The 24,149-nt window shown below is 61.4% G+C and overlaps 1 protein-coding gene across 6 annotated transcripts in view; it reads left to right on the forward strand.

Annotated features, from left to right (window-relative positions):
- KDM4B (lysine demethylase 4B) overlaps window positions 1-24,149 on the forward strand; it is a 130,822-nt gene that overhangs the window by 48,531 nt on the left and 58,142 nt on the right. For all 6 annotated transcript variants that reach the window (XM_059388723.1, XM_059388724.1, XM_059388725.1 and 3 more), the window contains 3 exons: window positions 3,744-3,919; window positions 4,444-4,558; window positions 8,920-9,113. In XM_059388723.1, the coding sequence (XP_059244706.1) occupies window positions 3,744-3,919; window positions 4,444-4,558; window positions 8,920-9,113 (485 nt within the window). The remainder of the gene's footprint in view (window positions 1-3,743; window positions 3,920-4,443; window positions 4,559-8,919; window positions 9,114-24,149) is intronic.

Genomic DNA, 24,149 nt, shown 5'->3' on the forward strand with positions numbered 1-24,149 from the left:
CCATTCACGGTGCTGTGGTGGCTGCGGGCTCTGTGTCCCCTGTGACCGAGTCTCCCAGAACTATCCAGAATGCGCCTCTGCCTGCCTTTGCCCCTTCCCGCTTCATCTCTGCTGCTCCTTTGGGCCCCAGGGTTCCTGCTTTAAGTTCTAATCCCAGTGGAGTAATTTTTGACTAATTTATTTGGATCGAAGGAAAGTGGACTGGATATCTCCTGAGGCAGGAGTTTCCTTCTGCCTTTTGTTTTGTGTGCTCCTTTTTAGCTTATTCCGTGGGATTTTGTCTGTGGCTTTCTCTGGTAGTCGCCCAAGTGTGCGGGGAGGGAACGGGCGGTGTGGGGTGGGCACGGGGTTCTGTCGCACCTAGCCACAGGCTGAAGGACATTGGTGATCGCAGAGCCATGCGGACCACACACACACACACACACACACACACACGTCCCTTCTCTCACATGGCCAGGACTGCGTGTCTGCACCCTCGAGTCGCCCAGCAGCCTCCCTGCCACTCCGGGGAGACGGGGGGGCTTGGCAGGCACGTGCCCAGGGCCTTGGGTAACCCCCGTCCTTTTGGTGGGGGCCCTGGGCTTTCAGGGGTGCTGGCCTCTTTGGAGAAGGGATGTGGTGTCCTGCTGGCCGGGAGGCAGCTCTGCAGGTGCTGACATCCCCTCGCCCTGGTCTCCGTGGTCTTGACCGCCTTTCTTTGTGTGTTCATCTGAGTAGCGCCAGGGGTTTTCAGTTCCATCACAGCTGTGTTCCCCAGCCCCCGGCAAAAGCTGTGGAATTGGGCTTGGGGACTATTTAGCCAGTATAGGTAGAGCCAGGGTCTGGAGTCAGAAGAGGCTCTGAGGGTATGGGGAGCCCCACTCTGGGGCTCTTGGGGTGCCCCTGTCTTGTTCCTTGGCTGCTCTGTGCACGTCCCTGCCCCCTAGGCCGGCAGCTTGGGAAGCCCTGGGGTTGGGGGAGTGAGGGAGGGGCGTGGTGCTGGGGTTTGTGGGCGGGGCCAAGTGCTTGGGCACAGTCTTAACGACTGTCCCCTCAGGCAGGCGGTGCCCTGGTGCCTTCTCCAGCAACCAGTCCTACCACCTGCAAAATGGCTTTGGGAGTAGGAGCTGTGGGGGCAGAGCCAGCCCCTCACTTCATTCCCTCTTATAGGGTCCCCCATACCTTCTAACCCTGCTGCTCAGATGCCCTGAGCCACCGGCCTGGTGTCCCCTCCTTCACCTGGGGAGCGTGGCCCATGTGACCCTCTCAACCTTGGCTGAGGCATGCCCTCCAGGAGCTGGCCCAGCGCACCGCGAGGGGAGGCAGGGTGCCTCATGTGTCTGCCGGCGACAGCCATCAGAGGTGGTTCACCTGAGAGCCTCCCTGCAGACCTGGCTCTTGTGGAGATCCCAGGGCGTCAGGCGACAGCACGGTGCTTTCCCCAAGGGCTTGGGGTCCTAGACCCGCTGGACGTGGCTGTCTGTCATGGGCCTTTTCTAGAACCTTCCTGGGGGTGTCCACGCGAGTACAGTTTGTGCGTCCGAAGCACCCTTCTTGGGTTCTCAGCTGTCTACACAGCAGTGCCCGTGAGCAACAGGGGAGATGGGCTGGGGAGCCCAAGGCTCCCAGGAGGGGCCGACAGTTTGGGGATGACATGTTTGCTTCATTTTGCAACCTTGGTTTCTGGCCAGCTTTCGTCTAATGGAACTGGGGGGGCGAACACGCGTGGCAGGGGAACTGGAGGAAACACCACGGGCTTCTCTGCGACAAGGGGGCGCCACCCATGTGTCTCAGGAGCCACCCAGGCTCCCAACCCTTCGGCCCAGAACCCGTTCCTCCGGGAGAGGGTCTCTCACGCCGGAGCCACCGGCCCTCTGTTCGTGTTTGCTGCATTTCCAGTCTCGGGTGTGTGAGCTGGCCACCTGACTCTTGAGAGTTCTCCCTCAAAATCTGAGAAAATTGTTGGGGCTCCTGGGTGGCTCAGTGGGTTGAAGCCTCTGCCTTCGGCTCAGGTCATGATCCCAGGGTCCTGGGGTTGAGCCCTGCATCAGGCTTTCTGCTCAGCAGGGAGCCTGCTTCCCCCTCTCTCTCTGTCTGCCTCTCTGCCTACTTGTGTTCTTTGTCAAATAAATAAATAAAATCTTTAGAAAGAAAATCATCACTTGGCAGGCTGACCCCAGCACCCCGTTGTTACGAGGCCTCCTGCCGCACGGGGACACCCCATGTGGCTTATTGCCGCGGGGCCTCGGAGCAGGGAGGGGCGTGTCCCCCGAAAGCCGGGATGGACCAGCCGCGTCCCCATTTACCTTGAGTCGGGGTTCCCAGCCTGCGCGCTGCTGACACTGAGGCGGGTCATTCCTTTGGGGGCATCCTGGGTGCCAGGGGGAGCAGCCCCTGTCGTGGCAGTCACAGATGTCCCCAGATGTGGCCCAGTGTCCGCTGGTGGCAGGGTCAGCCCGGGTGGGAGCCTCTGACTTCCGCTTCCTGCTGTTACTTACTCCTGCTCCTGGAGTAAATCCCCGAGTGCTGACTGTGGAGGCGGCACCTTCCCGTTGTTAATTGGCAACTGGAGAATGCGTGTTTTCATGGCCAAGCAAAGCCTTTTCTCGCACTGATGTCTATCGGGGATTCCTTGGGGACGGCAAATGAATTTCAGCCGTTCTGAAAGCTGCTGGCCACCTTGGGCATTGACATGGTGTTCTTGCCTTGCTGGCCCTGAGCGGCCAGAGGCCTCGGCCTCCTGAGTTCTTGGCTGCTGCACAGAAAACAGGTCAGTCTAGTTCCTTTTCCCAAAGCTGCTGGGTGACCCACTGGACATCTTGGAAGGAGAGTTGTTTGCAGATGCCTTCCCAGGGCTGACGGAGACCAGCCCTTGGCCCCAGGGGCCTTCGCAGAAGCCAGCTGGGTACCCAGGAGGCCCCCGGCTGGCCCCGAGGCCTCGCCCAGAAGAGAAGGGGAAGCAGGAGGGCAAAGAGGCGAGTTGGGCGAGCTCCGTGCATAACCCATGACTGGGAGCCCTTCCTGCAGGCCTTTGGGGGCTCTCCTGGGGTGGGGAGTGGTCGCCTGCGGGCCCTGCCGCCGCCGTGAAATAGCCGCCCTGTTCCTTGCAGTGACCTTCTTGGGTCTTGTCTCCTAGGGTTTGTGGCGTTATCACTCTCCGCCTCTGGTGTCTCACCGGCTCTTCTCTGTCCTTTGCACGTAGCACTTGTCCCCTCTCTGCAGTTTCTTTGTCCTCTATGGGGTCTCCTCATCTGCTCCGTCCCATGATGGAAGGCCCTCACCGGTCTTTGTTGTCCAATGTCCCTCTGGCAGCCAGAGCTGTGTTTGCCCCTTGGAGGTGTCCCGGGTGGGGGGCGGCTCTGAGCCTGGCTTGCGGTGCTGACTTCCACGCAGCCGGCGGGGTGGCCGCGGAGCGAGAGCGTGGGAGCCCTGGGCCCTCACCTGCTTGCTCGCTTTGTGATGGCACATCTGTGCGTGGGGGCCTGACCCTGGGGTCTGCGGGGTCCGCTCCCAGCTCCTGGAGCCCAGGCTGAGCTGTAGAGGGCCCAGCGGGCAGTGTCGGGAGGCCAGCACAGCTGCGCTCCGGCAGGCAGTGCCCGTGGCCCCACACGGGTCACCTGGGAGTCCGAGGAAGGGTGGAGATGGTCCTGGTGCTGCTGCGGTGTGGGGCCCGGATGCGGGCCCGGGGAGCCGCCGTCGGTCTCCTGGGGGAGGCAGTGTGGCCTCCGTCTGCGGACGCCGCTGACTGCCCTCTCGCCGTGCAGATCATCCCCCCAAAGGAGTGGAAGCCCCGGCAGACCTACGATGACATCGATGATGTGGTCATCCCGGCGCCCATCCAGCAGGTGGTCACGGGCCAGTCAGGCCTCTTCACACAGTACAACATCCAGAAAAAGGCCATGACTGTCGGGGAGTACCGCCGCCTGGCCAACAGCGAGAAGTATGTGGCTGGGCTGGGGGGCAGGGAGGGGCGGGTGTCCCGGGGGGGGCCCTGAGGACCCGGTCTCTGAGGTGGAATCACACCTTGAGGGCCTCTAGGTACCCTGAAGTGAGGCCCTTGGCGGATCCTGACTATGGGGGTGTAGAGAGAGTGGGACACAGTGGGGACTGCCGTCCTGGCCCCCGAGACAGGGCCTGGCTTCTGGTCTGGTATTTGCAGAGCAGAGGGTGGAGGGCAACCCTCAGAGCCCGCGTCCCTCATCTGCTGCAGTGGTCCCCGGTGTGTGTTCCCACTCGGGTGCCCCAGGCCCTGGTGGCTGAAGAGATGTGACGAGTGGGTATTGCTCCAGGGCAGGAGGGTGCCTGCCACCCATCCGTACCCTCTCAGCCCCAAATAAATGCTCTCCCAGGGCCACATCCACGTTCTCCTGGCTGGGCTCCAAGGTGTGGGTGGAAAGCCTGTCTCTAGCCGGGCCCCAGAGGGTGGGCCCCACGGCCATGGTCGCTGTGTTGTTCATCCTCCAGGTACTGTACCCCGCGGCACCAGGACTTCGATGACCTGGAGCGCAAGTACTGGAAGAACCTGACCTTCGTGTCCCCCATCTACGGGGCAGACATCAGCGGCTCTCTGTACGATGATGTGAGTGCCCAGGGCCCCGCCATGCGCTGGGGGACCGAGGGACGCCATTCCCTGGGAGGCAGTGGAGGGAGGGAGAGGCGTGGGAATAGGACTTAATCTTGCAATCCAGTACAAGATGCTGCGGCCCAGTGCCGGCCCAGTGCCGGCCCAGTGCTGTGGCCGGCTTCATTGGATGTTCTGTCTGGGCCCTGGTGACAACCACGTGCTCAGTCTCAAGGTGAAGAAAGAAAGAATCCGGGTGTGTTCCTGATTTGCAGAATCTGTCCTGCGGGACTGTCGCCCCCCCACCCTGATCTGAGCTCAGGAAGCCTGTAGCTGACCTCCCAGGGCCATCCTAATGCTCAGTTAGTCTGGTACTTTCCTCTCCAGGTGCTATCACTCTGTCTCTGGGGGACTCCGGGGCCCTGAGTTCTAGCCCCTGGGCTGGGCTGTGAGGGCCCTGGGGATACCTGGGGCAACAGAGGGGCCTCATGCTGGCCTGGGCCTGTCCAGGGGCACAGACCAGACCCTGGTGGGGACGCGATGTGGAGGCCTTGCAGAGGTGCCGCTGTTTGGCAGGACGGGGGTTTGAGTGGGACCGTTTATTAATCCTTATGGTGCATCTGATATTCCTGGGATGGCTCTACCAAGACCCATTGATTTCTAAGCTCTTAAGCCTGCCTCTCTCTTGTGTGTGTTCTGCCCTGGGGCTCTCCCTGGGGGGGTCCCCAGCTGCCCTCCCTGCCGCCCTGAGCCCTGACTCTGAAGGATCTGTTGCTGGATCGCTCTGTCCTTCATCCATGCTCCTCGTGAGAGTAGCTGGGGGCGCCTCCTGCGTCCTGGGCTTGGGGGGTGCTGGTGTGGGTGGGAACGAGTCCCCTCAGAAGGATCAGGACCCTCCTGAACGCATCAGGACAAGCGGTGAAACATGTTTCCCGAGAGGTGTTGGAAGGACGTGACTACCGCGTCGGTCCCAGCGGTTCGCCCGACTTGGGGAGCCTGTCTGACCTGGGGCCCACTGGCCTTCCAACTAGGGGGTCCCGGTTCGTGGTGGGGGCAGGTTCATTCCTCTGAGCTGGGCACCAAGGGCCGGCATGTCAGACTCAGGGAGCGCACCCTTAAGAACCCGAGGGAGACGCCCTCGCCCTGGGAGGTCAGGGACTAAGCGGACTCGTGGCCGTGGTTTCCCCTTCCTTGGACCTTGGTTTCCCCATCCATAAGAAGGGATACAGATGGTATGTGGCTGTCCCCCAGCAAGGGTGTCCTGGACCAGGAGGTTTGGTTTCTCCCTGGGACCCTGAGCTCAACCACTTGGTCTTGAGCCCACAGCAGTGACAAGCTCGTGAGGTCACTTGGCATCCTGCCACGTGCACACCTTGGGTGTGGCGAGGACAGCAGGACGGGGGCCCAGAGGCCCTGTCAGCACAGACACATCTAACGTGAGGGGGCATAGCCCGGTCTCTCACGCTGCCCTTGCATACCTCAGCTGGCGTGCAGCTCACCCCAGGGCTTTGAACTTTCCAGTACTGTGAGCAGTTGCCCTGTGTGTGGATGCAGATGCGTTCAGAACCATGAGCCAGCTTTCCCTTGGGCAGGAATTCCCGTGGCAGGCTGACTGGGGGCAGTGGGACTGCGACTCTGGGCTTTCTGGGGCCCGTCTGGTCCATCCACCCGGGCTGTGGCTGCTGGTCCTGCCTGCCGCCTCCAGATGTCGGCGCTGCCACTGCTCCCTATTCCTCTGCTGGCCTCAAGGGCTGCCCGACCCCACAAGAGGGGCCCAGCCGCCCAAGCCCTTTTTCCCATGTCAGGCCGCCAAGGACCGGAGGGACCCGTCGCAGCAGCCCTAGATCAGGCCTCACCTCCCGCCCCATTCCAGCCAGGCTCAGGGCAACTCCCTGAAGGGCTCTGGCAGGAGGCCAGCAGTGGGGGGGTCCCTGGGTGCTGTGCCCCCTGCTCTGTGAGAGCATGAGGAAAACGATTTTCCTGGGGGCTCTGCGGAAGCCTCATGCTTGATGTTTGTGACCTTCCGGCCTCCTCCTTGCCCCGGGGAGACCTCAGGGCTCAGTGGCCGGGAGCCTTGTCCCCGTCCCCGTCCCGCTGTTCGTGTACAGTCCCGGTCATTGGCGCTCCCCATGCGGCCACAGCTGGGATGAAGCTCTGGTGCTCGCGGGCTGGCACTGGGCAGCCCCGTGAGGGCCTGCGGTTCGACTTCCCGACTCGGAATCATGACTTCCAGGAAGGGATTCTGATCCCAACAGCTGCCGGGTTAGAAGAGCTGAAGTTTCTGTGTTGCCTTAGGACAAGCGGGGAAGTCACATGCCTGTTTGTCCGAAGGGCCGTTCTTGTCCACGGAGTTCAACTAAGTTAGTGCTCGTGGGGATCGGTTGCTCCTCTGTCCGTTGTCTGACCTACTTTGTCTTTTTCAAAGGAAGCATAATTGAGATGTAGTTTACACACCACCCAGTTCCCCCACGTAGAGCTTATAGTTCAGTACTTTCTACTGTATTTCACTGAGTTGTACGGCCATCACCACAATCAATTCCAGAACATTCTGTGAGCTCCCAAAGAAACCCTTTCTCATCAGCAGTCACTCCCTGTCCCCCCATGGGTCCCAGCACCCATGAGCCTCTTTCCCGTCTGTGGATGAGCCTGGTCTGGGCATGTCACACGTGGACTCACACCCTGTGTGGCCTTCTGTATCTGGGTCCCTCCCTGAGTGCCGTGGGCTCAGGGTCTGTCCCCAGGGCAGCACACAGGGGCGCCTCACTCCTGTCTGCGGCCCAGTGACCTGCCCATGCGTGCTGGACACGTGTGCTGTCCATTCACTTGGGTCGTTTCCACTCTCTGGCCGTGGCGAGTCACATGGCTGTGAACGTGCGGACGCAAGTCTCCGTGCGGACGGATGTTGTCATTGCTCTCGGGCACGTCCCCAGGCCATCAACTGGGTCCTCCTGTGCTAAGTCCACATTTACCTTCCAAGGAACGGCCTGCGTCCTCCCCCGGAGCGCGCCCTGTTTCCTGTCCCCAGAAGCAGGGCGCCTCCGAGGGCTCAGTTTCTTCCGCGTCCTCCCCGACGCTTGTCACCGTCTTTCTCTTCGCCCCTGCGCGTCCCCGCACGTGTGACATCGTGTCCGCCCTGCAGTTTTGACCTGAGCCTGCCTGGGAGTTAACGACGTCGAGCCTCTTTGCACCTGCTGGTAAACCGGCTGCGCTTGCTTTGCGGAGGAACGTCCGCGTGGCTCTTTGCCTTCTTTTTAATCAGGTTAATTGTTCCTACTGTAGTTATGAGACCTTTGGAGAGGACACGAGTCTCTGACCTGATGGGTGACTCACGCATATTTTCTCCTCTTCTGTGGGTTTTTTTTTTTTCCACCTTTTTTTTTTTTTTTTTTAATTATTTGACAGAGACAGAGATCACAGGCAGGCAGAGAGGCAGGCAGAGAGAGAGGAGGAGGCAGGTTCCCCCCTGAGCAGAGAGCCCGACGCGGGGCTCGATCCCAGGACCCTGGGATCATGACCTGAGCCGAAGTCAGAGGCTTTAACCCACTGAGCCACCCAGGCGCCCCTCTTTTTCACGTTACTGATGGTGGGTTTTGTTTTTTTTTTAAGCATAGAGATTTTTAATTGGGTGAAACCTGATTTCTCTTTTTGTTTTCCTCGAGTGCTTCTGAGTCTGTGTTGGGGTTCCTGGCTTCTGCCTGGGGCTCACCTTGCCAGGACCAGCCGCTTGTTCCAGAACCTGTAACGGGAAGGGCCCGAGCTGGGTGTGGCGCAGGGTGGGCTTGGGGTAGAGAGAAGGCGGACGCTCGCTCAGTGTCTCCTCAGGCTTGGGGGGCTCTCCAGGGACTGGAAACAGATCGATGTGGATCTTATGAGCTCTCATGGCAAGATGGGACCTGTCTGGGCATGAGGAATAGATGAGTCGGGTGGGCAGGGGTTCTGGCCTGGTTTGCCTGGTTCTGAAAGCCATGCCTGTCTCCTCTGGCAGAAAGTGCCCGAGGGCCGGTCTGGCCCCTTTGCTGAGCTCGCCCCACTCCACGGTCCTCTTTCTCCTTCCATGTCATTGGCTCTGAGGCGCGTTAATTACTCACAACCAAACCTCAGCCTTCCCAGCATGGCCTTCACTGCCTGTGACAAAGGCCTAGCTCAGCGTGGCATCCGGAGGGAGCCCTACGTGGCCCAGGCCGAGGGGCTGGTGTCTCAGGTGGGAGGAGCCCCCAGTGGGGTTTAGACCCCGCGGCAGGTGGGGCTGCGACGTGGGCCGGGTTGGGGCTGGCCGCGACCTCTCGGGCCCTCCGCGCAGGCCGCCTTGTAGGCTTCCTGTGCTCCTGCTGGGCCCCTGGGGATGGGCTGCCACCAACCGTGTGCTCGCTGCCCTGCAGGACGTGGCCCAGTGGAACATCGGGAGCCTGCGGACCATCCTGGACATGGTGGAGCGTGAGTGTGGCACCATCATCGAGGGCGTCAACACCCCCTACCTGTACTTCGGCATGTGGAAGACCACCTTTGCCTGGCACACGGAGGACATGGACCTGTACAGCATCAACTACCTGCACTTCGGGGAGCCCAAGTCCTGGTGAGTGGCCGGCCGGCAGCCAGGCCGTGGCGGGGGCGCTGCCCATGCGCTCCGGGGGGCTACACGGGTGAGGGGGCGCCTTCTGGGGGCTCCTGGGGACAGGCTCAGGCCTGTGGCCGGGCAGGCCCAAGTCGAAGGGCTCCAGCAGCTTGTGACCCATTGGTCCAGCCCCGTTGGCTTTAGGGGCAGCCTCGGTGGGGGATCAGGGGGCACACGTCCCCAGAAGTGAGCTTCCTGCTGCCTGGAGCTCACGGTTCGCCTCTGTGGGGGCGGTGTCTGCGGCATGTCTGTGGTGCTGGGGGTGCTCCCTGGGGCTGTGGGCCCCGGGGAGTGGTTGGCTGTGAGCCCTGAGCCTCCCCGCATCACCTCCCCCTCCCTGCCCCTCTGGCCTCTAGCTTGGGGGGGGCGGGGGGCATTAGTAGCCCCCTGCTGGCAGGGTGGCCTGAAGGAAGGCCATCCTGTGAGCGACGGGCCCTGCAGGCCAGGTGGAACATCCAGCGCCATCTGTGGTCTGGATTCTGGGAGCTGAGCATCCGCCTTCCACTGGCGGGACTGCCGTGTGCCGCCTTCTGTGTGAGGCCGCCTCTGTTCCCTGCGGTTCCCAGCAGAGATGTCGCAGCTGGTCCTTTACATCTCCTTGCCTTTTCCCAGCTGTCTTAGAAGGTTGTTACAGTGATCATCGCCGCCCAGAGGGAGTGGGAGGGGGAGCAGGAGCCCCAGGAGCAGCCCGTGGCCTCTGGAGCTCAGCCGAGTGCCTCCGCACGTGGAGGGGGCGGGGCGGGGGTGGGGGTGGAGAGGACCCAGCTTAGTCGGGTACCCAAGCTGGCCCCTCACGCTGCGGAGCCTGTGCCCACAGGCATGGGGGAAGGCCATCTCCAGGTCCCTGGAAGTCACTGGGACCTCCTGGAGCCCTTGGCTAAGGGAGGGTGGGAGCAGGCCCTCTGAGCAGAGGGCTCAGAAGCCAGCAGGAGGCCCAGGCCAGGGGGGAGGACATGCCTCCCTGTCCTGGCGTTGGCTATAGGACCACCCTTGGCTCCCCTCTGAGGTGGCCGCAGTGGGATCCTGGCCCTGCTCTCCTGCAGGGGGCTCCTGGTCTGACAGGGAGGGCTGCGGAAGCATTGGGGATGAACGTGGCAGAGGCTGCCTAATGAGTGACCACACACCTGGAGGCTTACCACAACACACATGGTCCCTGACGTTGCTGGAGGTCAGGAGTCTGACTCAGGTTGCATTGGGCTAAACGCAGGCCTGAGCAGGGCCAGTTCCTTCCAGAGGCTTCAGGGGAGACCTGGCTCCTGCCTCTTGCTGGCCTGGGTCTCCCCCCTCCCACCCCCCCCACCCCCGCCCATCCTCACCTCCAGCAGCGCAGGGTCTGCCCATCTCCGGGACGCCCACCCTCTGCCTCCCACTCATGAGGGCCGCCTCTTGAGGACGCTGGGCCCACCAGGACCCCAGGGTCACCCCCACTTGGGGGCCTTGACTTCATCCCGCCCACAGAGTCCCTTTACTGCGTGAGGTGACATTGTTAACAAATTCTGGTGGTGAAGCCGAAGGCATCTTTGGGGCCGCCGTCCTGCAGGCCAGGGGCCCTCTGACCTTGGCGTTGCACTGTATCGTTAACCTTGTGCGTGTGCTGGGATCCTGGTAGGATTCCGAGCGCTTCTTGCTGGCAGTTCACTTGTCTCTGTGGCTTTGCTGCAGCTCTGGATCATCGTGGCCTCTGGCTGGGGGTACTTACCTTGTAGGAGGCATTTGGAGAAAGATCGATGGGGTTGGTGATGCCCATTGCAGGAAGGCCCAAGTCTCACACCCTGTGTGGTCCTGAGCCCGTGGGTGGAGGTGCGTTCTGGTAGGCAGTGTCACCCCAGGGCTGCCCAGGAGGGCCCAACAACAGCTTGGTTACCTCGTCCCCTCCCCTCGTCTTGATGGCAGGGTCAGGCTGCAAGACCGTGAGGCGCTAGTCCAGGCCCGTGGGGAAGGGCTGTGCTCCGGCCCAACCCTGCAGCGGTGAGCAGGGCCTGGTGGTGCAGCTGGCGGGGTGAGATGCTTGTGCCCCTTCCCTGGGGGCTCTGCTTGCCGGCTCCCAGCGCTTTGTTTCCTCCCTGTGGGCCGGGGCAGGCTGAGCACCGCCAGAGAGCCTTCTGGTCCACAGGCTGGGGTGTGTGCAGTGTGTGTGTTTGCATGTGATTGTGAGAGTATGTGTGAATGTGTGAGCGTGCGTATGTGTGCACGAGAGAGTGTGTGTCTGTGCATACGTGCTTGTGTGTGAAGGTGTGAGTTCACGTGTGTATGTCTGAGCATGTGTGGGCGTGTATATGTGTAAGTGTGCGGTCATCTGTGATGTCTGAGTGGTGTGCGTTGCGGTCCCCGCTCACTGGTCTGGGTGGTTCCTAGTGCTGCCCCCCCCCCCCACCCCGGGGCGGGGCTGGAGGGCAGGGGCTGTCTCTCTGCTCTGGCACCAGTTTCCGATCCCAGCCCCGCGCGGCTCCCCCGAGCACCACTAGATGGCACCCCCACCCTTCAGCACTGGCTGTGCCGCCTGCGCCGTGGAAATTTCCCAGGTTCTTCCATCCTTTCCGTGGACTCCTGGATCCCAGCAGTGATGGCCCCAGAGGCTCCCTGGGAGAGGCAGCAGGAGGAGAGTGAAGACTGCCCCGGTGGGGCTCCCCCACTGCGGACGCCCGTGTTTTGGCTTGGGTCTGCTGGCCAGAGGGATCGGAAAGGGAGAAAACCCACCTTTTCCTTAGAACACACGAAAGGAGCCCCAGCTGAATGCTGGCTCGTGTCAGCCAATGGCAGGTTCAGCTTTAGCTGGTGGCCCTGCCTGAGGATGCGCTGGCGTCTGGCGGCTTGGGGCGAAGTGTGAGCTTGTGATGGGCAGCGACGGTCACAGAGAGGGTCACTTGGGAAGTGGCCTGGAGAGTCCAGAGAGGTGAGGGAGAGGGCACTAGGAACATGAAGGGTAGCAGCCCCCGGCTGGTGGGGCGGCTAACGGGCAGGACTGACTGCTCTGCGCTCGCCTCCGACCTCTGGTGGCTTGGGGTTGAGGCTGCAGCCGCAGCACCCCGTCCCCTCCTGTCTACCCACCCCCGCTTCCGCCCCTTCACTCCCACTCACTCCTGAGAGCCCTGGGGCAGCAGTCGGCAAGGCTGGCATCGGGCACAGCAGCGGTTCATCTGAGGGAAAGAATGTTCTGGAAGGCAGCTTGAACTTGGTCTTGGTTTCTGGTCTTGAAGGGGGAGGGCATCACACACACGGGGTGCCTCGTGCTGACAGAGTGTGGCCAGTGGGAAGAGGCTCCTCTATGTAGGCTTCTTGCCCCCCCACCCCAGCGGCTTAGCTCAGGCACCCTCTCCCCAGGACCCAAGATGTTGGCAGGGCACCCCACGCTTGTACTGGCTACGTGTGACCTTGGCGCATCTCCTTGTCCGATAGTGGACCCTGGGAGGGCAGGGCCCTCGGTCTCCCCCGCCCACCCCCGGGTCCCTAGCCCCCAACAGGGACCTGGCTTGGCGCAGAGAGGGGGCTCCGTGCCTATCTGGGTCCTAGAGGGCCAGTGCCATGTCGTGGGAACTGGTCCTTGGGGCTGAGACCCCTCTGGGTGCCCCCGCCACCAGAGCCTGGGGGTGGGTGTGGCCCCTCTGGTCCCTGGGCTGGTGGTTCAGGGGGCCGCTGGGTGGCGCCCCTGCTCCTGGCCCTTGTCTGGGGCCCTGGGGCCTGCGCAACTGCCCCCCCCCCCCATCATACTCAAGCCCGTCTCCCTGATTGCTCGTTCCTCCGGCGTCTGCAGCAGCTTAATTGCAACCATTTCCGAGTATTTCGGTAGCGTTGTTTTTTTTTTAAGTGTCGACGTCCTCAGGTTTACAGCGTTTTATGGGGCCTTCCTGGGTCTGTTGCTACTTTGGGAGCGTGATTTGTGTGTCACAGTGGCGTGAACAGCCGGGTGTCCATGAGAGCGTGGAATCGCTTCAGAAGGCCGGCACTGGGCGGTGCTCTCAGGCAGCAAAGGCTAAGAATATCTGAAGCATTTGAGTGCTTCAAAATCTCTTTTGAGATGGGGATTTAAAATAGACCTGCTGCTGCAGCTCAGCCGCTCCCTGGCCTTCCTGGGGCCAGTGAGGCCGGGAGGGCGGCCCGCTAGGCCGGTGGGGAGGGCTGTGGGATTCCACCCCGGTTCAAACAGCTGGGCCTTCTGGGAAGTGCTTGGGGGCGGTGGACCACCCGCCCTCCCAGGCCCTCCCAGAGCCCCTGGGGCTCACTGAGCTGGAGGCGATGTACCACAGCCGCCCCAGGACGGCCGCCAGCCGCAGTCCTTCCCCGCACGCTGTAGCCACGGTGGGCCCCAGGCCTCGTGAGCGTGCCGTGGGGGGCTGTAGGCTGATGGGAACGGCACCTAGCATGGCGTCTTGCTCAGATCCAGACCGAACACGGTGTTCCCGTTCTCTCTGTGGCTTCCTTGTGCCCAGCGGGGGGTGGGGCAGGGGATGGGGTGGGAGAGGGAGAGTGGGGGGAGGACAGGCCTCCCAGGGGTCTCCTGAGGGCCCCTGGGGGGGGCAGCCAGTGTTCCCTGCAGGGCGTTCGTCTGGGCCCTGACCCTGGCTGTCAGGCCCGTGACTCAGCAGCATCCCCTGGTCCCGGAGCTGTGAGTTGTCTCTGGCTGTGTTCTCAAGGCTTCCCCAGCCTTCCCTGCCCGCCTGCTTCTGTTGGCCTGGGATGCATCTCTCAGGTCCTCCCGGCAGGGAGCACGTCCTCAGACCCGCACGTGTGCCCGCACGCACGCCTGCCCCACGTGTGCAGTGCACGTGCTTCACTCGCGCAGGCGTCCCGCGTGGGGGCTGGGGGAGCCTCCGGGAGGAAGCCTGTTCCTACGGAGGGCATGGAGCCTCCCTGCCCGTGGGCTCGTGCGGTGTCCCGGGCACCCGGAAAGGAGCCTTGCAAGCAGAGTCCGGGGACAGGGTGGCGGTGAGGGCGATGGTGCCGGAGCTTCGCTTCTCTGCCCTTTAAGAAGCCCGAGTGAGCCTGGGCACCGGGGCGCGCTGAGAATTTTTCCTTTTGATGTGACTGCACCTAGAGTTTTCTCGCCGGATTTTTCCCTCAGGGGAGTTTCACGGGAGAGGGACAGGGCGGCCTTTCTTCTGTTGCCGGGAAGCTTGACTCCCAGCGGGCACAGCCGTCTCTGCACGTGCTGCTCCGGGGGCCTGTGTGTGCGCGTGTATGTGAGTGTGCACGTGTGTGTGCACGTGTGCACGCGTGTGGGCACGCGTGTGGTTTGAGGACGCGTACTCCCTGCTGTGGGGCATGAGGAGGAAGGGTGCCGCGGGTACAGACGCTGGTCGGCTCCCTGTTCCCTGCTCTCGATGCAGCGTGGGAGAGAGGCTGCACACGCTGGGCCCAGGATTGCGGGGCTGTTGCTGGGGAGGGGGAGCAGAGCAGGGCTCCTCTGGGGAGGGGGGCTGCTGGGCGTCTCCCTTGCCCCTTGGCTGTGTGTCTGCCTCGCTGCAGGCCCGACCGCAGCCCACTTCCCAGCTTGGCTTCTTCCCAGAGGATAGGCACCTGCCGCTCTCCCTCCCTGCCTCCCCCTGCCTCCCTCTCTCCCTCCCTGCCTTCCGCCTTGCTTCCCTGCCTCTGGGCCTGCCTCCCTGCCTTCTCCTTGGTGTCCAAAGCAGGCTCCCCAGGCCTGACTGCAGGGGGCGCTGCTTGACCACCTTGAGGGCCTCTGCTTAGTGCCCAGGGAGCTTGGGACTGAGAAGTCCCGGGGTGGACGGAACCTGGAGAAGGCTTGGGGACTTTACGGCTTCTGAGCCTGGCTCAGTGGGGACCAGGGGTCCCCATTCTTTGACTCAGGCAGAGCCCATCATCTGGCAACCATAGTAACTCCTCCCAGCGACTGGAGAGGCCCTGTGGTGTCAGGGAGGGCTCGGCTAGCGGCGGATGTGGATGGAGACAGCTTCACAGATTGGTTTTAATAACTCAGCTTTCCTGCACTGTGTCTTGTCACCCGCGTAAGATGCAGGAGGGAAATCGAAACTCTCCCTCCTCCCCCCTTCTCCGGGCCAAAGCCCCATTTGGGCATCTGGGGACAGAGCCCTATGATGGCTCAGTGTGACCGCCGCGCCTGGGGAGGCTGGGCGCAAAAGACCCACCAGGCTGCCGGAAGGGAAGCTGTCCATCTGGGCCTTGTTAGCAAAGCTGGGGAACCCGGCCGGGCCATGCTAGCCTCAACCCCGGGTCCTGCACGGAGGCGGCGGAAACAGCAACAGAAGGAGTGGAAGGAACAGCCGAGCAGGAAGCTCTCCGAGAGCAGACTCTCACTGAGGCAGGAGGTGTCAGAACCCCATGATTAAAAAGGGACAGAGAAGGTGGCGAGATGGATCACTCGGTGTGTGAGTCAGTGTGCCGGGCCATGGAGTCCTGCTCTCCGGGCCCCGTGACCACTCTGAAGCATGCGACATCGGTCTGCAGAGTGGCCCAGCCCTACAGTCCCAGCCAGAGTCCAGTCTTGCCCCAAACATGCCACGGGTAGAGTTTCCTGGTGGGGCCCAGCCCCCTTCTGCAGGAAGATGGCCACTGTCCCAAATGGCCAGACAAGGCCCCCAGAGTGCTGAGCTAGACCCACTGAGGCCCAGTTGCCCAGCCTGCTGGTTCTGGCTGGGGACCTCAGCTGCCTGCGGAGGGACCCGCTGTGGCACTCGGCTTCCCTTGCTGGGTGCGCGGGGCCGTGGGTGGGCAGGGAGTGTCTTCTCTGTTCCTCTTGCAGAGTCTCCTCTTGGGACAGGGACTGCGGCTGCAGAGCTGAATGTCCTTTGTTCCAGTGTGCCTGACCTGTGTGCCCAGTGTCCCCTTCCAGGGGACAGGAGTAAGTGTCGGGGGCCACGCAGGGAACTTGTGGGAATGATAGCCGGGTCGGCCCCCCGGGTCCCCTCCTGGGTTTCCCAGAGCCATCGGCCCAGCGTCTGGATCAGAACCACAGACATCCTGCTTGTCGGGAGCGTGTAGAGCAAAATATGAAAGCTGATTTCAGCCCTGGAGAATGAACTCCTGATGCCGGCAACACCTTCGCGTCGCAAGCCGGGCATCAGGTGTCACTGGACTGAGAGAGTGGGACGGTGTCGTTAGTCACCACAGTGAGTATGACAGGCCATTCTGGAGAAGTCTGCACGGCGTGGCGCCTTGCACTGCGCGTTTCAGACCACCCCGTGTGTCTGCTTCCTTTCTTCCGGTGTCACACGCCCAAAGTCTGATCGCCTGGCACTGTTCTGGCAACACCACGTGCCACGTGAGAGCATGGGCTGGGTGCCACTTGGCGGGGATCAGAGGACCCCGGAAACCTGGCGTGTTTTGGGGTGCTGCCCCCCCCCGGGGCTCCACACGGCGGGTGGTGGGATCCGTGCCTGTGGGCTGGCTCCTCGCCTCCCGCGGCCTGCTGGCGGTCGGTGTTTGTTCAGGGAATGCAAAGTGATTTTAACATCATGCTAAGCAGAGGAAGGTCAGCCTTCTGCTAAGGAAAAATCTCGCCATATGCTTTTCTCAAGAAGCCAGGGAGAGGGAGTGGGGCTTCTTCTGGCATCGCGGGTGGCCTGACACCTCGCCAGGAGCCCGTACGGTGGGCAGCCGCACAGCGGGGGGGTTGGGGAGGCGCTGGGGGAGGGCAGTGGGTCTAGGAATCGGGGTTTGGGTGTCGCAACGCACCCCAGGCAAACACTGGGCTGTGGGGCGCTCTCCTCGTGCCTCCCGTGGTTGTCCCGGGTCCCTCTAACCGCCGTTTTGGCGGCATGCTCTTTTCATGAAAAGAGGCTTTGGTGTTTAGAACTGTTTTAGTTTTATGGCGCTGCGGAGGAGCTGATCCAGGCGACCCCATCACCCCCATCGAGTCCCTGCTGGGCTCCCCCATTGGGCTGGGACCCTGTTGCAGTTAACAGACCCGTGTTGCTACACTCTCCATAAGCAAAGTCCTCTATTTATTCCGATTTCCTCAGTTTCCCCCAGTGTCCCTTTTCCGTCCCAGGACCCTGTCCCAGGCTCCCACGTGACAACAGAGTCGTCACGTCTCCTTGGGCTCCTCCAGGCTGGGACCGGTTCTCAGACTTCCCTGGTTTTGGGCGCCCCTTGATGGTTGGCGCGGGGGACAGGGCAGGGGTTTGGTAGGAATGGATGGGCTGGGGGGGATGGGCTTGGGGAGGAAGACCTCCCAGGCAGGTGTCCTTCTCCTGACGCCATCTTGGGGGACAGCTTGTCGCTGCAGACTTTGCCTCGGTCCCCTGGCTGAGGTGGGCCATCAGGTGTCACCCGTGCTTAGTCACTCTTCCCAGTTTCCGTGTTATTCTGTTTGAAGTGTATGCTGAAAAAAAAAAACAAAGAACAAATAAAAAAAAGCAAAAAACAAATCGGGAAGGGGAAGAGAGCTGCGAATAGAGCAGCCTGCGCCCAGTGCCCGTGGTGGCAGATGTGAGCATACTGGCGCCCCTCCGGGTGGGGATTTTTGATGTGTTTCTTTTCCCCTGACCTCGCGTGGAGGCGGCTGGTGTTTGCTTGCTGCGTGACCAGCCAGCGGGCGTGTGGCCTGTCTTTCTTTGCTTCAGGTTCTGTAGCTCAGAACTGAGGCATGGACCCGCTAGCGCCTCAGTTGAAGCTCTCAAAGGCTGGCATGGAGGTGCCGCTGGGCCCTGGGGAAGGTGCACCCTGGGATCGTCTAGGTTGTTGGCGGAGTTCTGTTCCTTTCAGTGGTAGGAACAAGGCCCCGCATCCTTGCTGGTTGCCAGCCCTGGGCTCCTGTCAGCATCTGGAGGTCACTCAGGGCTTGCCGTGTGTCTCCCTCCAACCTTAGGCCGGCCCGGGATCCCCTCCCACTGGGGACCTTGGACATGAAGAAGGGCCCCTTACCTGCTTAGGTCAGGCCCACCCAGGGTAGTTTCCCTGTATCAGGGTCTCCTGAGGTGGGAACTTAGTTATAATAGCAAAAACCCCTCACAGCAGTACCACGGGAACACTAGAGTCCCTGTGAGCAGGGGCTAGGCGTGGGCGTCTCGGGCATCTGAGAACCATGTCTGTCATATCGCCTACGTGGCGAACTGTAGTGTGGTGCAAAGAACGCACAAAACACGTCCAGCCTGCAAAGATAGATCTTTATGTACCATTTATCGGATGACCACGGTCACCCCCGCGTAACCCCGACAGTGCTGGGAAACGAACCCCCTTTCCCCTACTGCCCACCGAGGGCTCCTCCCTGCCCAGAGCTAACAGCCGTCCTTCTGCCTCTCCTCCTCCTGACTTGATGGGGCTTGCATCGCTGCTTCTCTGGATCCTTCTCCTGCGTGTGTCTGTGGACCCAGGCCGCGTGGCTGGATGGTGTGTGGGTCTGAGCGCCGTACAGATAGACACATCCTTACTCTGCGTTTCTGCCAGGAGCTGGGGAGGAAGGTCCACCCTGTTTGGTGTGGCTGGAGTTCATTGGTTTCTGTGGCTGTAGGGTCTTCTGCGGTACGACTCTGCTTCCATCTGTTCCTCCGTGCCTGGGTGATGGGCGTTCAGGCTTTTTCTGCATTGGGCCAGCTGCGCACGCTGCTTTAGAGTTTCTGCCTGGTGCTCGTGTATGCGGTCCATTACTGCACGCGGGGGCGCAATGAGGAGTCCTGACAGTGGGGACCATGGGGGTGCTTGGTGCAGCTCCACGCCTCCCCGCTGCTCAGGGGAGGCACGGGTTGGCCGGACACCTGTTCAGGAACACGGAGCTTGGGGGTGGCGGGTCTGGGGTCTGGCCCATCTTCCCTGCCACTGCTCCATGCTGCCCCTCGAATTGGGAGAGGGTGGCCCGTCAGCTTTGGCAGCAGGGTTGTCCCAGGTGGCACAGGTAGGTGGCTTGGACTTGAAGGTGTGGGAGGGCCAGGATGCTTTTCTTACGGGGTCCCCAGAATGGTCCCTGAATCAAGCCCCACCAAACTGAACGCTGAGTTTGGTGGGTTCCTGCACGAGACAGAGATGGGAACCCAGGCTGGCAGAGGCTCTGCTGTCTGAAGCATGTGGCTTCAGCGGAGGTCACCCTGGGTGTCCAGGTCGGGCAAGATGGGCGAACGTGTTCCAGAAATTTTGATGGGCAGGCATAGGAGGCACGACCCAGGCTTCTCTTGCCCGCTTGGTGGCAAGTGCCTGGTCACATGACCACACTTACAGCCCGGGAGCCTGGCACACATTGTCCAACCACAGGTGGGGGGTGGGGGAGGGGCAGGTGCCGAGCAAAGTGGGTTTCTTGCCTCAGCTCACGTCCCGATGGAGTGTGCACTCTGGGTCCAGCATGAACCATGCCGGTGAGGACGCCCCCTGTCAGGACGGGAGGTGACGGTGTGGGTCTGCACCCCAGAGCAGGCCCCGGGCTGGGCTTTGGCTGGCACGCCCCAGCCAAGGTCAGGGAAGCCCATGGGACTGAGGCCTGTGGGAGGAGACGGAGCTGGGCAGTCCGTGGAGAGGGGCCCGGGGGGAGGGCGGCCAGGCCGGGGGGTGGGACTGTGGGACTAGAAGGTTGGTGGTGGGTGGTTTCTTCCCCCAGACACATTCCAGCAAGAGGGGAGGGCGGGTGTGGGCGGCGATTTAGGGGCCTGGGGCCGGCAGGTCAGGCCGGTGCCCTTCTCCCCGGGGCGCCCTCCTCTTCGCTCTTCCTGCTGCTCGCAGACATAGCCCCCCCGGCTTGGTCTGGCAGGAGCCCACGGCCCCAGACTTTGGAGTCCTCTGTTCCAAGCGTGGTGATGCGCACACAGAGTAAATTGAGAGATGCAGGGTTTTGGCTGTGGGACCGCCCGAGCTCCTGCTCCCAGGCCGGAGGGCCAGGCGAGGAGCTCAAGTCCTCTCTCTCACCGGCTGTCTAAGAAGCTGTCGGTTCCTCTGTGGGAAAGGTCACCACTGGGCACGAGTTCCTGTCCTGGGGTCCTCCAACCCAGCAGCGGTGTTTGGATCAGGAGCTGCTGAGTCTGCGGCTGGCGGCGGGGACCCCTCCTCCCTGTGCCGAGACGAGGCCAGCCTGGCCAGGAGACGCTCCCCCTGCCCCCCACCTGGTACCGCAGACAAGCCATCAGCGATTCGGGGTCTGCATACAGGGTCTGGTTTCCATGGCAAATTTCTCTCCTGCTAGTGAGGTTGCTATCGGCTGAAGGGAGAGGCCTGCAAAGCTGGGAGGGGAGAGAGCACGAGGCTTTGTCAACTTGGCTTAAAAACCTGGCTGGGAATGCGCTTCCCCTTCACGCTGGCCCAGCAGCAGGAGGCGGGGAGGCCTCATGGCCTTAGACGGAGCGGAGGGACACCGCCCAGCTGCTCGCCAGGATGGGACCTGTCGGCGCCCTCCCTCGGGCCCCCCGGAGGGCCGGTCTGTCCGCTCCCGCCGGCCTGATGCTGAGTGTGGCCGACTTAGCCCAGGCCTGGCCTGACCCCAGGAGTGACCCCGAGTGGCCCATGGCCTTCGCCTCCTGGACAGCATGCTGAGATTCAGCCTAGTGTGAAGCTGGAGTCCCCGGGGTGCCTGTTTGTAAGGCTGGTGTGAGCTGTGTGCTCCCCGGAGCCAGCCCTATAGGTGAGAGGGTACGTCAGAGACACACGGGGCCTCCCTGTCAGCGTGTGCCCACATGAGGGTCCGTAGGCCTTGGCGTCCGTGGCTGTGTGTGACAACGAATGCCAACGTGTCCAGGACGTGGGAAATCACTTAGCAGACCCGAGCCTCCCCCCACGTTGAAGATGTCCTCCTGGCTGGGCTCTCATCCCCCTCCCCGGCCCTGCCTGGCTCGTAGCTGTGACCCTGGCTCGTGCCGCTGCGACGTGGGGTGGCTGACACTGGCCTCTCCGATGCCTCGGCCGCAGACCACAGCGAACTGCCATCTTCAGCCGCGTCCCTTCCGAGTTCCCATGCTCTTCAGACCTGTCCCTGTTCCTGCCTGTGCACACAGCACGCAGGTTTCAACACAGTGCATCGGGGGGGCATCCCCGCTCTAGCACATGCCACCCCGAGGAGCTCGGGGGCCAGGGCAGCTGGCCTGTGGCCCTGCGGTGTGCGCGCCACGGGAGGCCACCTCCGGCCCGCATTATGAGTGGGAATTCAGGTCAGTTCTTCGAGGGGGAGACTGGGGGTTCCGGGTCCCCCTTTGCCGGTGGGCCTGGGTGCCCCATCTTCAGTGCCTGCCTTTGGAAGCCTCAAAGGCACCCCCTCCCGCCGCTTTAAAAACATCAAAAACAAGCACGCATGTGACTTGGTGTTTTCAGTCCCGTTCTGTAACAGAAATAATTCCCAGGTCTAAAATAACCCGGGGCTTGGGATCAGATGCCTCCAAGTCGGTAACATTTAATGGCAGGCTCGGCACCGCTCACCTTGTGAAGTGTCTCTCTTCGTTAACATGGGCTGGCCACGTGTGAGCCGGGCCCGGAGCCCCCGCGTCCCCCATTCCCGTGGGCTGGTGCCGGGGCAGGTGGGGCCCAGGGCCCTGCGAGAGGCCTCGGCCGCCCCCCGTGCCCACGCCCTCCCCTTGTCTCCGCGCAGGAGGCCCGTTCGTCCGGCATCCTCGGCGTGGGCCTCCCGTCGGAGACTCCCGGTTTCTGCTGTTTATTTCCTGCGTGAGCTTCAATAGAAATGTCATTATTTGAAATCCTTGACACTGCTTGTGCCAGATACCGAATTCCATCGCCTATTGTCCCGTAAAACGATCCATTAAAGATAAAACCGCCATGGCTCAATAAGGCTCTTTCCTGGGAACCAGCCGCCCTGGTCCTCGGCCGATCCTATCTCCACAGCAAGGTTTGTGTTCAGCGCATAAAGGGGCCCCAGCGCCGGGACAAATGAGGGGGGCTGACTCTGTGGAACGAGGTTCCTTGGAAGTTAAGATGGGATTTCTCTGGGCGCCTGGGAGGCTCAGTCATTAAGCATCTGCCTTTGGCTCCGGTCATGATCCCTGGGTCCTGGGATCGAGCCCCGCATCAGGCTCCCTGCTTGGTAGGAAGCCTGCTTTCCCTCTCCCACTCCCCCTGCCTGTGTTTATACTCTCGCTGCCTCTCTTTCTGTCGAATAAGTACATAAAATCTCAAAAAAAAAAAAAAAAAAAAAAAAGGTGGGATTTTTCAATAGAAATTGGGCAGGCGTCCATTTGCCGTCAGACTGTTCTAGCCGCCCACTCCAGGAGGGGCTGTGCAGTCCGGGCAGAGCTCCCCGCTGCAGCGGTGACCGAGAGCCATGTGGGGCTATCCCTGGGCCCGAGAGACTTGGAAATGCGCTCTGGGTTCTGTCTGGAGTAGCTGGGACAGGGTCCCAGAGTCCCCTCCGTCCCCAGGCCAGGTTCTCTCTCCCCTCCCGGGTGGACTGAGCTGGTAATGGCTCCTCTTCCTCCCACCCCCGTGGGCACGGCGCCCCCAGGCTGTCCATCTCCGCAGGTCTGTGCACCTCTTTCCTCGGGGTTTAAAGGCAAGTCAGTCAATCGGCTGGTTTTTCTAACATCTTTTATTTCTCCCGACCAGGGTGTGGGGTGACATCGGCCCCGGATGACCCGGGCCACCCTGCGTGACTATTACTAATTGCCTTTCACACTCCACCCATCACGATAAAGCCCCCCCGGCTCACACGCAGCTTAGAGCCCCCACCACCCTGTGTCTTGAAGTTAGTCGGTCCTCAGGTCAGGTCACGAGCTGGTCCCCTTAACTTATTTCCTAAGGGACCGGCTCACAGGTGAGGGGGCATTCCGAAACGTGTTTGTGGGTCTCGGGCTCTGTTCAGAGGTGACGAATGGTGGCGTGACTGGGCCGCGCCCGCTTTGCAGAGATGTGTGTCGGCTCTCCTGGGTCAGATTGCGATTCTGTCATTAGTGGGCCCATGCCCAGGCTTGTGTTTGACCTCCTTGGTGGGGAGCAGCTCCTGCTTCCGGGCCACAGACAAGGGTGGAGTCTGCCCTAGGGGGCTTCGTGGCCTGCTGTGAACGTCTTTCTGGCGCAAGGGACGTCGGGCTGTCCTGGCGCCGGTGGTTTGTCCTGCTCCCTTACTGGGATGCTTCGTTCTTTCATTTACCAGCTTGTTCTTCACTTTCCCAAGTCGAACATTGTGTTGTTCATGAAAGAGTTTGTCTCTTCCCTTCTAGTCGTTACTGTCCTCTTATCTTTTTTCCTTGGCCTGCGACAGCGGCTAGCATCTTCAGTATGGTGCTGAGGAGTGCTGTGATAATGGGCAGCTTGCCTTGCTCCCAACTTTCCAGAATGCCTCTCCTTTCTCATCATGGGAGGTCCCTCCCAGTCCTAGTTGGCTAAGAGCTTTCATACTGAATGGCTTGGAATCTTACACAGAGTTTTGTTTGTTGGGCTGTCTTTGCAACCCTGAGGGTTACAAGTCCTTCTTGGTCTTGTAATACACTTCACTGTCTGATTTTTCCAAGGTTTAATTTAGGACTTGGCAGCTGTGAGAGACTGCCCTAGCATTTTCTTGTGTGTCTTTGTCCGGTGTTGGTGACAGGGTTTCCTGTTCATTCATTCATTCATTCAAAAATATGCCAGATTTGTAGAAGGAGTTCAGTAGCATTTGATTTTTCTGTTAGTAATGTGCATAAGCGGGTGCAGCCCTTTAGTGTGAAGGTTTTGTGGGGCTCTTAGTAAAACCACCGGGGCCTGGTGCCTTTTCCAGAGGGGTTATCTGCAGGTTTCTAGTTCCTCTGACAGAGCTCATGTTAACCAATGGATGCCTTGGTTCAAGGCCCAGAAGACACTGAAGAGCCAAGTGCATCTGTGGCCCTGAGCCTAGAAACTTGGGCAGGGATGAACTCATCACTCCCATGTCCATGGGGCTGGGGTGTCGCTAATAGATTTACTGAGGCTTAACTTACCTGCCATTCGTGAAATGCTGGACACAGAAGTCACCTGATGTGTTGCTGTGGCTCAGATGAAGGGTGCCCACTTGTGACTGTGTTTCTATGGGCCCTCGTGCTCCACTAACTGGCTCAGAGATGGTGGAGGCTTGTGGGGTGGCCCGTTCCATGACTGGGTCATTCTGCTCGGCCCGCCCAGACCATAGCTCTGTGTGCTGGAACTGTC

Source organism: Mustela nigripes, chromosome 2 (genome assembly GCF_022355385.1).
Source record: "Mustela nigripes isolate SB6536 chromosome 2, MUSNIG.SB6536, whole genome shotgun sequence".
Classification (NCBI taxonomy): Eukaryota; Metazoa; Chordata; class Mammalia; order Carnivora; family Mustelidae; genus Mustela; species Mustela nigripes.